Below are 19,648 nucleotides of genomic sequence, written 5' to 3'. Positions count from 1 at the left end.
TGTAACATTCTCAAAAAAATTGACTGTGAAAACAGCTTTGTTTTATTTTAAAAGGAATTTTGCCAACTCTGTCCAGAAGATTTGTTGAGCTTAGTAAACATTTCAGGTAGGTATTAAAAGCCCTGGCATTGGCAGGGACCTCTGTGGGAGCTCCCAATGAGCCTTTCACTGCCTTTCACCCCCAAATCTTTGGGTAAATGTGGAAGTGTGCAAGGTCCCAGGAGCTCAGTCTCACTTCTCCAGCTGTGGGAGGCTGAGAGGAGGTTCTTGGGGGTGTCCTTAAATTCTGGTACTTGAAAGAACCTAGATTTGTTCTAAGCTCAGAGCAGTCTATTACCGTGATTAAATTATCAAAACAGTCTCTTTTCACAAGACAAAACTGGATGTGTGTTATGGCAGGACTTGCCCCTGGGCTCCCTGTGACAGGGCAGGGAGGGAAGGGTTGTGTTCCTTGTCTTCTTCATATTGCACAAGGCCAGAGAAGGCTCAGAAAGGGATTATTTCAGTCTGTGAGGAAATACAGCTGCAACAGGAGGAATTTGCTGCTTAAGCCAGTTTCTTTTTCAGAGTTTCTGTTGCTATAGCCACCTTATTCCTAGTAGTAACTGCTAGAAAGGGTGGAAATGGAAAAAAAATTGGCCAGTTCTTTGTGCATTCCTTGTGCAACAGGTGCAGTGTTCATTTGTGAGTGTGGACTGAGCTGAATCTCCTTCCATGCCCAGAGAATGCCTGCAGGCAGCAACTTCCACGAGAACCTGGGATTTCTGCATTTCATATCTCCTGGAAAGATGCCAAGCAGAATTTAATTGCTTGTGGTGAAATCTTTCTCTGTGGCTACATAGGACATTTAATGCTTTTGAACTTCTAAATTGCCATGGGACAGCCTGATCTGGCACAGTTGTGTTTAATCTACAGACAGATAATGAAAGATACTTCATCACACAGAGTTCTTTGATGCACCTCTTTGTTTTATATATATACCAGGCTTAACTGGAGGGAGGGGAAGGGAGCTCCTGCAATAACACACACATTTGTTTTTCTGTTTAGTAAATTGACAGGTGTTTGGTTTGTCTTGTGTCTGCCCAGGAAACCACGTCTTGTCTCCTGGAGAGGCTGTTGGAAAAGGTCTCACGCCAGAAGCTGCACAAGATCTCGGTCTCCCCGAAGGGATTGCAGTGGCAGCATCTCTCATTGATGCACATGCTGGAGGACTAGGTACTCACTCATGGATTTACTGTTCTGGGAGACAGGAATTACTGAGTTAATTTCAGAAACCCATTTTTGTCACAGTCTGTTTTATTCAGCCATTTGCTCTGACGCTATTCTTAAAAAAAACATTTAAAAAGTCATCACAATAACTGCTAGTATTGCAAATCTGTTTCTAGAAAGGGGATATGGCTGTTATATGTCTTTTCATCTGGATTTTCAAATTGTTTGTTAACTTCTGCTAGCTCCATTTTTGACTGAAACAGCATGGTGTTGGAATGCCAGCATGCTGAGAGTTTGCATCTTCTGTTGCTCAAAAAGCAGGAAAAATAATTGAAAAAAAAAACCATTTTGAGGGAGAAGCCTCATGTTTGAGGCTTGTTCATAGTTAGTCTTCCTTATTAGTTTTAGGAGTGATTCATGATTCAAAGATTTAAGGCCTGATGCTTTGACATTTTTTTCTTTTCCATCACAATATTTTGATGTGCCCTGGTACATCTTTGTTGAAATATGTTTGATGAGGCTCAACAACTCAACAACTTAATCTTCTTACTATTCTATTTGGCCTTGTCTAAATATAGTCAATAACAAAGAGATGCAGAGCAACTTTTTCAGCAGGAAATCGAGGGTTTTTTAGTTTGGTGGTTTAGAAATAAGTCTTACCTCAGGAAGTTTCAGTGTTATTGAAACAGTTCCCTTTAATGGAAATCTATTGCTTGTCAGAGGATTTTTTTCTAGATCTAACTGAAAATATGAACAGATGCTAAACTACTGGTTTAGTTTCAAATATTTTGTGCTGGTTTAAATCTCACTTGTCCTTCTAGAAAACTGTGGCCTGAAACTTTTTAAATGTTTCAATCCCTTTACTTTGCTTCTGATGAGGTTAAGTAGTCATGGAGATTGTTCTTCTTACTACCTGGGAAGGATTAGATATAGATCTGTCTGCAAAAAGGAAACTCAGCTTCAGTGTCATAGCTGTAGGTGTGTTGTGACTGACTTAAAAATATGTGTCAATTAGTATTCTAATTGCACAAAAATGTGTTTAAAACTGTGTGCCCTGTCAATTCTGTGTTCTTGGAAAAGGATATAGTAATAATCTGACCTGAAAGAATGAACTTGCTGCAAAGCTGGGTTATCACAGAGCATCTGAAAGTGGCAGGGGAAGGTCCTTGTTTAATTGGCACTGTTATGGATCCAGAGCACAAAAAATTTGCCCATTAAGTTTCATGTGCTAAAATCAATCAATTGAATTTAAAGAAGAATAGAGAGCAACTGTCTGTTCCTTTATATAGACTTCTGTACAGAAACTCAGACATCAGAAATACACAGTTACTGGCATCCCTCAGGAGAGGACTTCAGTGGATAGAGACAGTCTGCTAATCTGAATACATTTTCCCAGATGGCACCACAAACATCAGCAGACTCCTGAAATGATTGCCAGGAGGAGAAAAACAACACACAGGTTGTTGTTAGAAAGGGGGACATTGCAGAGGGAAGAGGCAGGAAGGGAGTGGGAAAACCTGCATGATAATCACACCATAGCTCAGTGCAGTCTGGGGCAAGAGGAGGATTTTACAGTGGAACTCATCTTTCTTGAGTCTGGGAGTGTTAGTAAATGTATGGAAATGATGTGGAAACTAGTAGAAAGGACAGTAAAAATGAAAAGATTTTGATAGCAAAAGTGACAGCAGGAGCAAAAGGAGAGTTGAAGAGTGCAAATATATGTAAAGAAAATATCCTGCAGGCTAAACCAGAATGACATGATGGACATCTTGTTTTCAGTGTTAATAACTTTTGATGCAGTTCAGATCTGCTTTTGGCTGGATGTAAAGTGTGGTTTGGCTGAGCAGGTTCCTGAAGTTTATGAAGGCTTCAAAGTTTTGAGTACAATAAGGTAGAGATAAAGAATTATTTAGTGTGTGTGTTTGAGGAGGTCATGTGTGCCTCCTGAATCAGTCCATCTGATACCTCTTATGGAAAAGCAAAGATCTGAGAGCCAAGAAGTTGTGTCTTACATTTTGACCTACTGTTCCAATTTCAAAGAGTGTACAGATAAAACTGTGAGTACAAGAGGCCAGGCTTGTGGGACTGGCCTCATAAAAATACTGTTTACATTGCACCTTTTCAAAAGACATCAGCATTGTTTCAACAAAAGTAGATGATTTATGGTGCAGTGTCTCAAATACCATGTCGCTGTGGAAGAGATCCAGAAGTACAAATTGCTAAGCACTGCCTGCCTTCCTAAAAATCTCTCCTCTATTCTCTGTGGTATGCAGATTTCTTGTTCTCAGTCCCTCATTTTCAGTCTGCCTCAGACTATGAAGACTTCCATCTAAACTAAAGGTGAAAGTGACTTATAACAGCAATTATATAACTTCAAGCAAACATTCCAGACTTATTTGCTGTCTGACTTTAATTAATCACAAATAGGAAGACTCTAACAATTCTAGGCACTAGTAAAGCCACTGACAAAAATTCCAGAAAGGGTCATAATTCCTGTTTTGCAGAATGCATATTTTCTTAGCAATTAAAAAGATCTTTTCAATTTCAGATTGTTTATGAAAATACATTTGCAGCATATCCTGACTATTTAGTTTAATAGATTTCTTCCTCTCAAGTGTGAACAGTATTTTTAACTAAAGAAATTCTAATACAGTGTTGCTTAGTACAGGAATTTGCCTTGTAGTCAGCCCTATCCAAAATTCTTAATACAAACTCATCATGTTGGAGCAGTGAAAAATAAAGCATGAAGTAGAAGCCTTACTTTTAGCTTTTTGTTGTTCCTAACCCTCCTTAAGACAGCTGTGCTGCTTCATAGTTACAAGTCCATTTAGTTAAAGGGACATGAGGATGGATTTTTTAAGCCTTTAAAATTTTAGCCCTTAATTTTCTGATTATTTAGATGATTCCCAGCCATGGTAATACCAGGATAACCACGGCAATCCCAGTAAGACAAACCCCAACAGACTGATTTGATAACAGAATGTTGCAGTGGTGACCTCAACAAGAAGATTTTAATGAAATGTTAGGATATGAACCAGCCCTAACACTTGGCATCTTTCACAATGTCCAGCAAATGTTTTCCTGATCCTTCTACAGGGAGGGGAATGGGTTTTTTTAGCAGGATTGACAAACTGGTCTCCAGATTGAGCTTTGCAGATGGAAATGCACAGTCTGGTGACCAGTTTGCCAGCTGAACAGTGATGTTTAAGAAAGAAGAAGACCAATATAAAAATGTTCCTTGTTGGCTGCTGCATTTTGCTGGGTGCAGCACAATCTGATGCCAGAATGCAGCCTGGGAGAGGAGGAGGAGAGGGCAGATTCCCTCTGTAGCCTCCCCTGAAGTGAATCCAGCAGGATGTGATGTGTTCTGAGGCTCAGCTGGAGGTCTGCCTGGCTCCTCCCTGGCATCTCCTGGGTGTATTTTCTGCTGCAGGCTGAGTGTTGCTGACTTTGTGCTCCATCCTGTGCTGTCCTGCCAGCAGAGGCTCCTCAGAGCCAAGCTCGGTTCCTCAAAGGGGAGGAATAATCTGCCTTTAGATGCTTCTGACATGGACAGAACAGCAGCAGCAGTGAAGACAACAAAGCTGGAAGCCTTCCAGTCTCCTGCCAAGTTTCCCCTTTCTCCAACTCATCCCCTGACAAAACACATCATCCAGGATGTTCATGATAAACTGTGAACAAATAAACACATCTGCAGCCTGCCAGTGCAGCAGGGCACTCTTTATTCTGCATGTCAGTGAGCTACCTAAGAGAATAAATGTCAGGTTCTAGGCAAAATAACACTTGAAAATTATGATGATATAAATAAACCTAGAAGAAATCATCTTGTATCCTTATATCTGGAATAAAAATTTGATCTGATGGATAAAATTATTTTCTTTATTAACTAAATCGACTTTCTCGATTTGTGGCAGTGGTGTGAGATAGTCAGCAATTATTCGAGCACAGAAAAGGTCTGTTTGGTGAGGGGTGGCTTGTTCTTCTTTAAAAGAGAATTTTAATTTTCCTTTAATAGGAGTAATTGGAGCAGATGTGAAAGGACATAACCTTCCATGTGAGAACCAGCCGATTACATCCCGAGTCGCTATGATCTGTGGAACATCTTCGTGCCACATGGGGGTAGGTTGGATGTGTCATCCTAATCTGTGCAGAATTTACTAACTTATGTTTTTGAAGGGAGAATTGACCTTTGTCCTTCTCACCCAGTTCTTTTTTCCTTGAATTTTTTTCTGGTAACTCTATCTTTACCTTTGGATATTAATTATAAATTACTGTGCATTTGCTATTAAGCAAGAACTTTAATAGTAGTAGAAATCAATACTGAAAAATGACATGGAAAGTAAAAACCACGATGCCAGAGTGGCTTAAAGAGCAGCCTGAAATCTGAGCCAAAGCTTGAGCCTGAGTTATCTGTGACAAGCCTGTCACTAATGTGTTACAGAAGTGTCTTTGGAGAAGGAGTGCACGTCTTCAGCCACAGCCCTGCTCCTCCACCTCTTCCCTCAATCAATACAAATCCTTCTCCCTCTGAAAATTGCCATGGTGTATAGAATTATGAGACATATCATGACTAAAAAGAAAAGAAAAGCCCCAATAAGCAATTTTCACTTTGCTAATTCTTCTCGGTGAATTAATACAAAAGCTTTCTCTGAGATTGTAATTAAAATTTAGTGTCTGCTTTTGAAATTTATACTGTTTTAAAATGTATGAGTCTGAGAGCATTCCATTTAGATAAGTACCCTTTTCTGCCACATTTTTTATTTAAAATTCATTTTAGTCTTAAATTCAGACCGATTAGAACTTGGATTTTTCCAAAAGGGGCAAATGGCACGGGGAATGCTAGAGGTGTTGGAAAGGACTGACATGCTTCATGGAGAAAGCTCCAGGAGAGAAAAAGAAAGGAGGCTGATAATAAACCATCAGGCTGAACAATAAGTTAAGTTGTCTCTGTAGTAACAGCATGAATCCATGGTGATCTTGAGCATGGATAAATGGTGATCTTGTCACATGGATTGTTGTTCAGCAAAGCATTTTAGCACATGATTGAATTTAAAGACGTGAATAATCCCACTATTGTGAAGCAGAGCATTGAGTTAAAATCCTGTAGACCAACTGGAATATATTTTGGTTCCTTCCTAAACAAAAGCTTCAGACTTCAAGCTCCATCACTTGGCTTGCTCTGTCTTTGAAAAATTCCACTGGTACCTGTCTGTCTGTCTGTCTGTCATAGGGCAGGTGAGGCACCCTGGGGGAAGGAGTCACCCTTCAAGCCCTGCCACTACTTTCATTATTTCCAGGTTTTTTTGATGGGGGTTTCTGCCCTTTCCATAGAAGCTGGTTGAGTGAACTCTTCCTAACCTGTTTCATTTAGCTGAGTTAGTTTAAATTGTTAAAATGAGTTAATAGAGACATAATACTGGACTGCAGTGAGCGGAGGAGCTTGCAGGCAGCTTCCCCCAAAGGTCTAAGGGCAATGTTGGGTAGCTGGCAATAAGCCAGCTGGCTTCAACTCATTCCTTTTGTACAACCAGCCCTGGAGGAGGACATGTGTGTGGTTATTTATTAATTTTTAATACATGTACATCGGTAAGTTCTGATGTAGACCCAGTTCACAACTGTGGATCGTTTCACTTCCCAAACTAGAGCACAGCATGTCAGTATTAGCACGTTTTGTGTGCATTCTGCACAACCACGAGAGTTGTGGCTCCATTAAATATGCTAATGTAGCAAAAGGGATGTGATAAAGTCCATGTTGATGCTCTATCATCAAAGCAACCCCAAAGCTGAACACAGACTGCACGAGGCAGAACCTTTTAAGGCTTTCAATCACTTCAATGCAAACGCACAAATAAGTGCTTGTGCAATTTTTGCTGGATTTAAGTAGATTTTTACTTCAATCTACCTACTCAGCATTTTGTAATAATTTCCTTAACTGCCTGCCTTCACTCATCTGCACAGAGCAGGGATGGAACAATCTCTAGCCAGCAGACAATAAGTAAATTCTAAACTTCTCTGGATTTAATCTGTGAAAGGACTTTAGTTTTCTATTTTCTCTTTTATCTATTACCTGCAAATGCTGCATGAAGTGAACGTAGAGCACACAGGGCAGTTGTGTTTGTGTTTTAATGAGACCTATATGCAGCTGCATTTGGCTGAAATTAGCTGTTCCTTTTTTTAATTAGGGCTATAAAATGAAAGTATATTATACTTGTGTTTTGATAGAAATATATATTTTCTCTCTCCGTGTGCACCAAGGGACCCTGAGGGCTACAGAGATTAATCATCGAGTTTAATTTAATGCAGTGGGAGAGAGACCTGTGTGGTCAGGCGGGCATTAAAAAGTGCCTTTGATGTGCCTCAGGTGCACTGAGCCCCAGTGAGCCAGCAACAATAATACCTTTGTGAGATGATCAGAGACGAGAGAGGGAGAAAATGGCCTGTGTGGAAACTCAAGGCCGTCCTTTGTTGTGGTTCTGGCAAACGAAGGAGCCAACTGTCAGGAGAAATTCAGCAAACAGAAAGCAGGGGGGAAAGCACGGCTGCGTTTCTTTCAGGGGCCGTAGCAGGAAACTGTTCAAAATCATCTGCAATGCCTTTCTTTTCCAGCCCTTCCTCCTCCTCTGCTCAGGGCAGGGGGACTGCTGTTGGTGTATGTGTGTTGGTACACTAGTTCCATTCTCTAGACCAAGTACTCCATGAGTCACAGGAGCAGGTAGTGCTTGAACACAGCATTTACTTTAGACTTTCAGAGAAACTGCTCCTTGACCCAGTTTTCATTACCTCCAGGACTCCAGAGATCTTAAACAAAAGACTTTGCTAATCATGCCTTTGATATTTTAGAAAGTACAAATGTGGAACCTAATTTTACTCATGGCTATAATAGTTTAATTTGTGGTGGAACTACCATTTTTAAGTGAGGATATGCTTTTGGAATTAACCACTGACAGTTTGGAGTAATCAGACACACACAAAGAATTTCATGTTTCTGTTGAATAGCTCATGAAAGCAGCAAAATGCATGTTTTAATTAGGTTATTGACCCCAGCCCAGGTCCGAGCTGTTGGTTGCTGAAAGTCAGTGCCACCTCAGGGCTCATCCATTATCCATGAGGAAAAAGAAAAGAAAGGATGGGTTTCTGAATATATTTAGACGGTTATTCATTTTACATGATTCTCTGCTGCCTCCTTTGCCCTAGCAAAATTCATGGGTAGAATTTGCATTTGCAATGGCAAATAAGCTGTTCTTTCATTTTTGAAGGATTGTCCTTTGGTTTGGGGCTGGGATTCATCCCTGAAGGTTTGATTTGTGTTCCCAAGGATATTCCCTGCCTTTTCTGGGTGGGCTGCCTCTGCCACCGTGCTTTGCAGGCAGGGGGTGTGAGCTGCAGCACCCACACTTGGCCTTGGAACTTTTAGGAGCCTTTCCCCCTGTAGCCATGGCGACCTCACCAAATGTGTGAGTAGTTTTTCCCAGCAAAATCACAGCAGGTCTGAGGCACTGAAACAGGAGCTTGCCTGTTATTCCTGACTCAAAGTTGCATGGGTCTAACAGACATGCCCTAACTTCTGGGAATAAGGTAATTGGTTTCCCTAAAAGCCTGTCTTCCTGCCAGTGTCTTAGGGATTTATGGGGTATTTTAAAGGTTGCAAAAATTCTTTTTCTTCTGTAACCTTTATGTGATCAGGAGGATTTCAGGCACAGATTTCTGTATTCCCACATCCCAGTCCTGGACATGCGCATGTTTGCCCTTTTGCAGGGCAGAGTTTTTGTACCATCATGAAAATATTTGTTGTTCTTGCTCCAGCACCTTTTGTGATTCCCAGCTGAAGAAAGCCAGAGCAGCTTCCAATGGGAACACTGTCTGGCCTAATTTCATCTTATTGATGGGGGAGTCTGAATTTGCTGGTATTTTGAGTCCCAAATGTACAAGGTTTGTGTTCCTTCATATCCAGAGTCTCTGGTATTTTTTTTTTCTGTCTTCATTTGGTGGTGTGGTCTGTGTTCTTCTTCAGTCATTCCTTTGTTATCAGCTCTCTGTACTCAACACCTCTTTTGGGGGATTGTCAAGGAATCTCTTCAAGTTTAGATGCAATCTCTTTTTTTGCATCTGTTTTTCTTATTTCTGTGGCTCTTGGCATTGGGAATGTGCTCACCTGGCTTGGTGCACAATTCTTTTTTCCCTGGGCGATAATGTGCATGTGGTTTGAGCTGTGTAATTTAGTAATTTTTTAAATCGGAGAAGCACAAGTAATTTATTTTCTACCTTTTCACATTTAATACATGATCTAAAAGACAGAACAACCACATGAACAGCAAAATGAGCAGATCATTTTGCTGTCCCAATGTTTACTATGGATTATTTCAGGAAGACTATCCCCTACTCTCTTTCACTAAGCCTGACTAGCCTTTGAGTGTTTTCTGCTAAAGGAACTCCAGCCCAATTTGCTTATTCTAAATTTGTTCATTTGATTCTCGTGATGACTGGCAAACACAATAGAGCTTCTTTGCTCCACAATATCCGCCCGAGCTGCCAGCTTTGTTCACACAAACTGAGTGTAAAGCACGTTTCCACCCCCAGAGCATGCACAGTACGTGTCCTTCGCAGTACATCCTGGAGAGGAGACAGCAGAGACATGCTGGCTCAAAGTGTTCTCAGAGCCTGATCTCTAATCTCAGTGGGAGCCAGACCAGCAAGTGGATTCAGTATATTTTGGCTCTGATATGAGAGTCTCCTCTTCAGAACACGCCACGTTGTTAAAGCACAGCCTTTGGAGTAATCGCTGCACGGGGACTCCTCAGCTGTTTGAAGCAGTCTGTGATGAGGGAAAGTTTGCAGGGACAGCAGGATGGTGCTTGCTTTGCCAGCTCCGTGCATTCCAGCAGGATGGCACTCCAGGCTGAGCTCGCAGAGCGAGCAGGAGCAGCGCTGGAGCCTCTCACGCTCCCCTCGCACCGCCCAGGCATCCTGACACGGAACGTGCAGTCTCCGGGGGGACAGGGCCAGGAGCAAGGGCAGCACAGCCTACTGCCAACTGGCTGGGACCCAGAGTTTAGCAGAGGCAGCAATTTGTCCTTCTCCTGACCAGGGGAAAGGCGCTGGGTTTGGGAGGGTCAGGCGAGCGGGAGAAGGGGGGAGGAATGCAGGAGGGAAAAAATCAAACCAAAAGCAAATCTAGTGAAGCTGGAGCAGCCTGGGCAAGTTTGGGAAATGATCTGTGTGAGCTTTATGAAATTGATAAGTACCTGCCCTTTTGCTTTTTAAATATTCTCTCTCCTCTAAAGGCTGTTGTGCACATGAGCCACAGAGCCAGAATCTTTGGAGTGGGAGAGAGAACTGAGTGTCGCCGGAGCCTCTCCCTCGCCCTGTCCTCATTCGGCACAGCTCTGCTGCCTGCTATATTGCATTTGGCAGCAGTCACCGTGCTGACTTCCCAGCTAATGAAGATGTTTTACATTTAGGGAAGGCTGCATGAAATGAAAACCACATTTACTTCATGACTGTTGTTGCAGGTTGCCTGTTCTTAGTGTGTATGGTTTTAGGCTTATGTAGAAAAGGTCACAGAGCCTATTTAGGTGCCTTTTCAGCCAGTGGCCTTAGAAGAGTTATAAATCCATAAAATTGCCACCTTGTTTTACTTGTCCCTCAAAGAGCTCCTCCACACCCTTTCTAATGAAACTCTCTTGTTCCTTGTTCTAGCATCCCCAGTTTCAAAAAGAAACAAACACAACTGTAATATCCCCTTTGCTGGCATTAATTTGCCACCGTATGCTTTGCTTGCTTTGTTTTGTTTTTAAAAAGCAAGAAGTAAAATATTTCTGCTAGAAGGGCATATAAAAGATTGTTGCTTTTCTGACCTCCTTATTATATTAATAAAAGCTAGGAAGACTTCAGTAGTGGTGGTAGATCATGTGCAGGCAGCCTCCAAAACCCAAAGCACTTACTTGCAGAACTAGTAAACCACAAAGCTTAAGATCTTGAAATGTAAATAGGAAGTTGGAGAGTTTACTTTAGAGCCAGAAGTGGTGAGTCTGTACAATGTTTATTTCTGCTTGCCTCCCAGCCTTTCCTAAAGCTTGGCAGAGATGAAAGGGAGGCCTTCTCAGCGAGTTATTAAAAGTTTTTGTTATGAGCAAGATTCCTTTGTTCCTGGCCTGGCATAATTCAAAGCTCAGGTATGCCTTGGTGATGGGGAGAATGGGACGTTCCTATTTAGCATATGCCTGTCCAGAGACATCAAAGTTTTGCACCCCAGTGCTTTGCTGGTAATCAGCCTGTGCAGGGGAATGTATCTGAAAGCAATTTAATCTCTATTGTACATAAACTAGATAATGCTTAATAACATTCCCACAAAACTGTACATTCAACTCTCCTTGCCTTTTGTGAACGGATCAGTTGAGTTCAAAGACTGGAAGAATAGATGTGGACAGAGAGTAGGCTTTGAAAAATGCTCTGCTTGGAGAACCATGAAGGCTGATACTCAAGAGGCGACTCACTGGCATTAGTGGAAACTTTGAAAATTCCAACAGACGCGGTGCTTTCCATGCTGTGGTTAACTGCAAACTGCCCTGGGTGACACAGAGGGTCAGGGTGTTGGATTTAGGATACTGAGCCTTTAGAATGCTTGCCCAGAGAAGCTATGGCTGCCCCATCCCTGGAAGTGTCCAAGGCCAGGTTGGACAGGGCTTGGAGCAGCCTGGGATAGTGGAAGGTGTCACTGCCCATGGCAGGGGGTGGCACTGGATGATCTTCAAAGTCCTTTCCAACCCAAACCATTCTATGATTCCATGATTCTTTCTGTATGTTGGGTGTTTCAGGTCTGACTGCTAACAGGGCTCTTCTCCTGTGCCTCATTCCTTTCCCCGTGTTTTGGCTTAGACTGAGCAAGAGAGACTGAGCTTCTTGCATTTTTATGTTGACACTAAATTAAATGAAATATGGTAAGGAATATTCTTGGTCATCTCTCAGGTTGTTTCTGGGCCCTGAAACAATTAAATGAAATTTTCAAGGGAATACAATAACTGTATGAAAAACAACTTCAGAGTTTTCTGTTAGTATTTAAATTTTGGAATTAGCCTTTTGTGCAATGAGGAATGTGAATGTTGGGGTCAAAATCCCATATTTTTTTTAGTGAGCTGGTTTGCTCTGTCAGTCTGTTCAGATTATTGCCTGTCCTTCGTTCTCTCACTTGCACCATGAGCACCAAGTTGAAGCTGTGCACAGACATCTTTCCAGTGCAAGGTGTGATATGAGAGTGCTGAGTATTAAGGGCTCCATGGTTAGGTGGGTACAGATGCAGTGGTGTTTATTCTTCTTAACAGCAGCATTTCCCCCAGTCAGGCAAATTCCATCAGTCTTTGGGCATTAGGCCTCTTATTAAGGCTTTTTTCCTCCATTCTGTTCATCATCTCATGAATCAGTCGTTCTTCATCTAAGTTCCTTGTTGCTGTTCCAGCTGTGGATGGGGGAGTATCTTGGATGGGGCAAGGTCTTTTAGGGAGAAAGTAAATCTCTTCTCATATAATCACTCTGGAAGAAAACTGGGGAGAAGCATTAACTGCTGTTTTTCTCCCAGTGTCAGCTGGGAATCACAGTTGATGCTGAGTTCATTGTTTATAGCTGTGGGTGAAGGCCTGAGGTCCTTCCTCACTGTTTACTCTGTCCTTGGGAGTCTGTCTCAGTAAGTAAGGGCTGAATAAACACTGGGTAAGGTTCTCAGGACTTACCCATTTAGTTATTCAAATGTTTAAAAATACATTTTCAAATAGTGTGTGAATGCATATCCCATGTAATGTAAATCTGCTTCCAACTTCAGGGGTATTGCAGAGGATTTATTGAACTGTAAGCATGATACTGTTGTAGGTAGTGGCCTTCACTGATGTGGAAGGATACTGGTGAAAAAGGAAAATAAATCTCTAAAATGAGCTGTATTATGTGGGAAGGTCATCAGCTACAATGACAAGGACTAGCTGGGTGTCCTGGAGGGCTTTTCTCAAGTACCATTTAGGGGTAGAGTTTGTTTTGGTATTTGTGGCACAGCTGTTCCATGTGCACAATTCTCAACCTGAAAGGCTGGGATATGTTCTCAGTAGTCTCCTAAAATAAGATAGTGCTGCAAGTAATATCTGAGACATGTTTGTTTAGGACCCAGAACTGAAGTTTGAAGTCTGTGAGCTAAAGGAATAATTCTGAGACTTCAAAAACTCCAATGTTCTTGTAAAAGACTTGCACTGGTCTCTAAGTTGTCATTATAGTAAATTTATTTTCTACTGCACAAATGGAGCTTTTGTTCATGAAAACTGAAAACTGGAAGTTTTTTGCAGTCTCACTTCTGAAGACTTGTGTTGGTTGAAAGTAAGAACAGAAATTTGTTTGAACTCCATCTCACTGGAGCCTGGGAAGACATTTTTGTGTGAATTATTATATGTTCACTCTGTTCCTATGATCATCCCTAAGCCACCTGTTACTGCCCTTTGTTAACAACAGTAGAGGGACTGTATGGATTTTGGGTTTTGCTTTTATTTTTTTAAACATGAGAAGAGTTAGTTCATCCTGTGATGAGCTTTAAGGGATTTAACTTACCATAGCAGCAAATTGTAGTGTTATCAAGTGTGTAGTTAAAATGGTCTGCAATTAGTTGTCTGTGCAGGAAGATTTATAATCTTCACACAAACTGGCATTTTGTGACAGTGAATATCTATCATTGGAGGAGAAGTAAAAATAAATGGGTGGAATAAATGGCTGTAGCTCATTTGAGGCCCCTGGATCCCCAGTGAACTATTGTTTTGAGAGGCACAGAAGTAACTGCAGTGAGTCATGGAGCAGCACTGCTGCAGAAGGGTCCAGAACAGCATTTCAGCAAGGACACAAGTAGAAGCCATGGGGTAACCAGACAACCTTTCAGTCCATTTATCAAAGCACTTGTAGTTCCCATTTCAAGGAAGGCGACACAGTAAATATGAGCAAAAAAGAAAAAAAAAAAAAAAGGTTAAAGTGTATATCTGTATCCAGACATTTCACTAAATAAAACAATAAAATAAGTCAATGCAGAACTGCTAGTGCTTAAGTGCTTCACAAAAAGCATCTGAATCCATCACAAAGTGAGCTTTTTCTTCTGTTTTGGATTTTGAAAACAAGTTAGCAGATTAAAGGTCTTTTTTTACCAATTTCTGAAAGAAACCTTGACCTTTGGGAATACAAAGAAAAGGATCATAGGCTACTGTGTGTCCATGCTGTACTTTCCCAAACTGAAACATAAATAAGCTTAGTGTTAATGGATACTGATAAAGAGCAGAAGTAAGTGGATGTGAACATTCAAGCTTGGAACAGTCAAAATTCATCTAAATTAAAGGGTTTGTGGCAAAGCTGAGCATTCAGTCAGGGTCCCTGACAAGATGTTTGAAGTTCCTGCATTTCTGATTTAGGCAGAAAGAAATAGTGGATGTTGACTGAATCTGGAATGATTACCCCTGAATTCGATCCCATTTAACTTCTTCCAGAGCTGAAAATCTCAAGTTGTCCCAGGCTTAATTCCAGGCTTGCTTCCTGGAATAATCAGGAGGTTAACCTCACACACAAGGAGCACAAACTTCCCAGGGGTGCAGCCTTTCTGTGCAGGACACCAGGATTGTTTTTTTCTGTGTCCAGGCAGAGCAAACCCAGGGATGGTCAGAGGCAGACACTGCACTTAGGCTTGTCTGTGCTCCTGGAGACTCAATTCATAAATGCCTCTGAGTGATCTGATCATTTGGCACTTCTCCCTAGACCCTCCTGGGCTCTCCTTGTGCTGATACAGAGCTTGTTTGATCCCCCTGCTGCAACCCCTCTCTGGGAAAGGTTCTTTATTCTTGAGGTCCAATGGCTCAACCATCTGACAGTGCCCCATGAAATCCTTTATTTTACAAAGCAAACAGCACCATTAGTCTAGGTTGAAAACAACTACACCTTGACCTCTGATTTCTTTTAGGTTATGATATTTTTTAGAATATCATCTGTCGGATCCCAAGCTGATCCAGGACTTGCCTCTTTCTGAAGCAGTCTCAGAATCCAACTTTCCAAGATGGTAGAGCTCCCTAACCCCAAGCTGCTGTTCTCTTCCATCACATGTGGGGTTAGTGACCCTGATTCACAGATATGACTCAGAGTTTTTTAATGTTTCATGGGTGAATTGATCCCACATGAATGGAAACCTGAAGGTCTGCTGCTCACAGTGGTTCAGGAAAGTCATGGTCAGGAGATCACTGGCAGAAGATCTCATCTCAAAGCTGAGAACTTTGGCCTATTCCACAGTATGGATTTTTATATTTCCCCTCTCTAATTGTTTCTCTCAAATTGGCTACAGATGGCCTGGTACTGTGGGTACTTAATGCTCCTGATAAGGTACCATTAAGCCATGCTCCTCTTCTAGCTTGTGCTTTTAAGTGGCCAATTTCCAAATTGCATTAAAGGTCCATCTTTTGCAAACAGCAGTGAAATTCAGCAAAGAACTGGAACAGGACTTGAGAACATTGTTCAAACAGGGCCATTCTGTGGCCAGAGCACTCCTGGGTAAAGAGAAGGTGAGGTGAGAGGTGCATCTCATCTCCTAACCCTTCCTCATACCTTTATTCCATGGTGTTTGTAAATTGGGGAGGTTTAATGCTGCCCTAAATGCAGTGAGCCAAAGACTTTCTTACCATGCAGTTTCCTTGCCTTGATGAGGTAGGCAAAATGTAGTGACAATAAAATATATACTCACCCTATTTGATTTAGTCATGCTTGAAATTTTCTCCTCTCTCTCTCTCTCTCTCTCTCATTTTACTAACATATTTTCCTGGCTTAGAAGGAAATTTATAAAAATACATTTTTTGGCAGAAAAGTGATCTTTTATTAACATCTCACCATTTTTACTTAGATAATAGTAAGGCAAACAAAATGAAGAGTATTTTTTGCTTCCAATGTAATTTTCTTTTTTTTCCTGGTTTTATTCTGCTTTTGAATTTAGAGGTTTGAGTGCAAAGAGAGAAAGTGAAAAGTTTACAGTAGGAGAGGTAGGTACCAGTCTTGCACTCTATTTTCCCCTTGGGAAAATGGCAGGATTTTATAATGTGAAAAATATTGTTCTACTTAAAACAAGTATCACTTGTCTAGTTTTTCTGGGTAATGTTTGAAGCTGATATTATTGCAAACTTCTTTCATAAGGAAAAAAAAAAACCCCAAACCAAACATAAATAAAAATCTTTAAAATCCTTGTGTGTGATCATGAAATAAGAGTAAGGGCAGATGAAGAAATTAACTGAGTAATCCATAGTGTGTATTTGTACCATGTCAGCAACTCCCCAGCAGCACTGCTGGCCCTGGTTTCCTGTGGAATGTGCCAGGTCCCTGGGATCTGTCACACCATCCACCACAGACACATGATGAGTAGAGGTGGTTTTGCTGGGCAACTGACCTCCAAGTTTGGCCCATAATTATTTATTCCTGTGGCTGTACCCGAAGACATCCTAATACCAAACATACCTTGGGCTGAAAATTGATGCAGCCTATTGGAAAAAAGCATAAAATACCCACAGCCAGCTCAGATGAAGAGGCTGGATGTGGCTGATGCCTAAAAAGGGCCTCAGGAGGTGCAGGGGGGTCTGGGCTATGCTAAGGACAGCACTGAGTTGGTTCAGCCCCAGAGCATCCACTGTCAGAAGCTTTTCTCAGAAATGCAGCTTCAAACTGGTTTTAGTGGCAGATCTCCAGAAAAGCTGCTCATACAAGTGCAGCCTGTGACCTTGTTATCCCCTGCTTGATCTGCTGCATTTTTAAAATACATCTGAGTAAAACAGGGGTGGTGGTTTTTTTTTTCTCTAAATTGGGGTTTTTTTTGTTGTAGTCAGTTTTAAGCAACATTTTAATTGATGCATTCTAACTGTTTTAAGAGCCAGTATCTTCCTCGTCTTCTTCTCTAGATTAATTTCTCTTTATACTAGTAAATACAAACTTCTTCTGCTGGTCTAGGTAAATTCCTCTTTATACCAATAAATACAAACTCAGTACAAGTTGAGTAACTGATATTATTGTGAGTCAACTGATTCTTTTATTAAAAATCATAAGTTTTAAATTTTTAAAAATACCTTCCCTTCTTTAGCCTTGAAAAAAAATCTAACTGTGCAAATGTTTAATAAACTCAGTGAAGTTTTACTGAAATTAGTTCTTGTTAGATATAAAGCTAGGTTGTGCAGTAAATAGTCCCAATGTATAACTCACCTGAAATATTTTCAGAGATGAAGCAATCAAGTTGCCCTGGGAGTGTGGTTTCTTTACTGCACATTAATCACATACCTGGTTTGGTCTTTAGTTTGTAGACCAGTTAATGTTTTATGGAGAATTCAGAAAATGAGAAATAGTTCTGCATGTGTGTCATTCACATTTTGCTGCCCTTCTCATACAGGTTACTACTAGGAGTAAGAGGTAACAGGAGTCCCTAAGAGTTCATTTGTGTCTCCTAGTTTTAGGTTGTACTGAGAGTTTTGTCTGGGAAATGATGAAAACAGGGACTAAACTTCCCAGGTCTCTGTGGCATAGCCTTGGCAAGAAGTGATGAGCTGCATATCCAGCAAGGCATTTCTGAAAGTGTTTTATATAATATAAACCAAAATTCTTCAGCTGCCTGTAAACAGGTTACCAAAATCATCCATAGATGGCTGAGCTCAGGCAGAACCCCAAAGTCCTCATTCTCTCTCTGTTGTTGTTGTCACTTGTGGAACTTCCATCCTTCCAGTGGGATAAAGTGAGCTCTGTGCAAAAATTCTTGTGGTCTGCTCTTAATATCACTGCAGAGTAAATCTGTCACCAGGGTGGCTCAGGGGATGCCAGCCTGTCACGTGGAGCAGAGCTGGTCACTTGCCCACCACAAGCTATGCAGCTGCATAGCACACCCATGATGGCCAGGGGACCTGAGCTTAAAATATAAGCAAATAAATTGCTGGCAGTATATGACCTGTAGGAATTGGAATATTAATAAATTTTAATTTCCTTTGTGTTTTGAAGTACATTTCTTGTGTTCTAAGACCTTATTTTCTTAAATATATCTTACATCTGGCTGAAGCTGGAATGCTGTTGTGTGTTTAATATGTAATTACTCTTACTAATAAATAGATTTCAAGAAGTTTACTGTGTGCACCATACATTTAACTTAGAAAATACCCTCCAGAGTTATGGGGAAGCTTTGTTTTAAACTCATTTAGTGCTTGAGAAATAATGCCAGGATGGCAACTTTAGAGTAGGCATTAGTTCACTGCAAACACAATTTCATACCCCAGCTCTGCCCAGTTTATATATATATGTGTATATATATATATGTATATATGCCACCAGCAATATAAAATCACATGCTCAGTAGCTATTATTATGACCTAAGTTTGAACCAGAAACCTAGAAATGAAACATTCTTGGGTTTCCCTTTGAATTCTTTCCTTTTTTTTGTGAATCTCTTTCATTCTTTGTCAGACAGTTGGGGTCGAGTAGCTCTATAAGACCCATCTGTCAGCAGAAGCAAAATGATACAGTTTTCTTAATACAGCATTTTATGCATCGATGTAAAGCCTCTGAATTGAGTGACTGTCAGTATTCTCAATCCACAGTCAGTCAGAAACTTTGAAAGTTAAAAGTCAGCAGAAAAGTTAATGAAAGTATTTGACTTGTCAGTGATCAAAGTCCAGAACTGTAAAGAGCATTTATTAGTTGGTGACTGATATGGTGCTTTTCCTTGTTTCTTTCTCTGCTCTCTCCATTAATATCTTAGATCTTTTTTTCATACCTGTCTTGGCCTAACAAAAGCAGCTGTTATTCTGAATTTCTGGCTACAGAAGCTGATAAGTGAGGTGATTTTCAAACAAATTTTCTGACCTAGCTTCTCCCTAGCAAATAATTACCTTAAAAAGTTTTGACTCTAATGTGACTTTAAAAAGTAGAATAAAGGTCTAAATTTTCTTTCATGGCAGTGAGTGTAAGTCAAGAACAGTCCCACAGAAATGTGATTTCCTGTCTCTATGGCATATTGCAAGTAAATAGAGAATCTGATAGTGATACTAGAATGCTGCCACATATCAGAAGCTCAATATTAGAAAGCGAAATTAAAATGGCAGGAGATGGATGTAGAAGTATATCTTGTTAATATAAAGATTTGCTTTTCAGGTAATAGCCAAATTCTCCAAATTATCTGTCAGTATTGCTGAAGGAGTTTGTGGTAAGCCTGCACCATCAACAGATGGTGTCAGCTAGGAAAGAAAATTCTGCTGAAATTCATGCTTCCATAAAACCTCCCTCTCCAGCGTGGTGTGTTTTATTTTATCTTATCTCTGATTGCTGTAACATTTACATAAAGCTGAGGGGGAAACACAAGCATGTCCCTGATCGTTATGGCTGGTCTGGGAAAACAAAGCTAATTAAACAAACCTCCCAGTGCCACCTGCTC

The 19,648-nt window shown here is 40.9% G+C and overlaps 1 protein-coding gene across 2 annotated transcripts in view; it reads left to right on the top strand.

The window, feature by feature from the left end:
- The window catches only part of FGGY (FGGY carbohydrate kinase domain containing), a 123,480-nt gene that overhangs the window by 57,316 nt on the left and 46,516 nt on the right, over positions 1-19,648 (top strand). For both annotated transcript variants that reach the window (XM_085067460.1, XM_085067459.1), the window contains exons 7-8: positions 1,087-1,215; positions 5,225-5,328. In XM_085067460.1, coding sequence (XP_084923586.1) covers positions 1,087-1,215; positions 5,225-5,328 — 233 coding nt within the window. The remainder of the gene's footprint in view (positions 1-1,086; positions 1,216-5,224; positions 5,329-19,648) is intronic.

This window comes from Lichenostomus cassidix, chromosome 8 (assembly GCF_008360975.1).
Source record: "Lichenostomus cassidix isolate B80296 chromosome 8, HeHo_3.0, whole genome shotgun sequence".
NCBI classification, from domain to species: domain Eukaryota; kingdom Metazoa; phylum Chordata; class Aves; order Passeriformes; family Meliphagidae; genus Lichenostomus; species Lichenostomus cassidix.
Note: the sequence above shows the minus strand (reverse complement) of the source record. Positions and strands in the feature narration are given on the sequence as shown.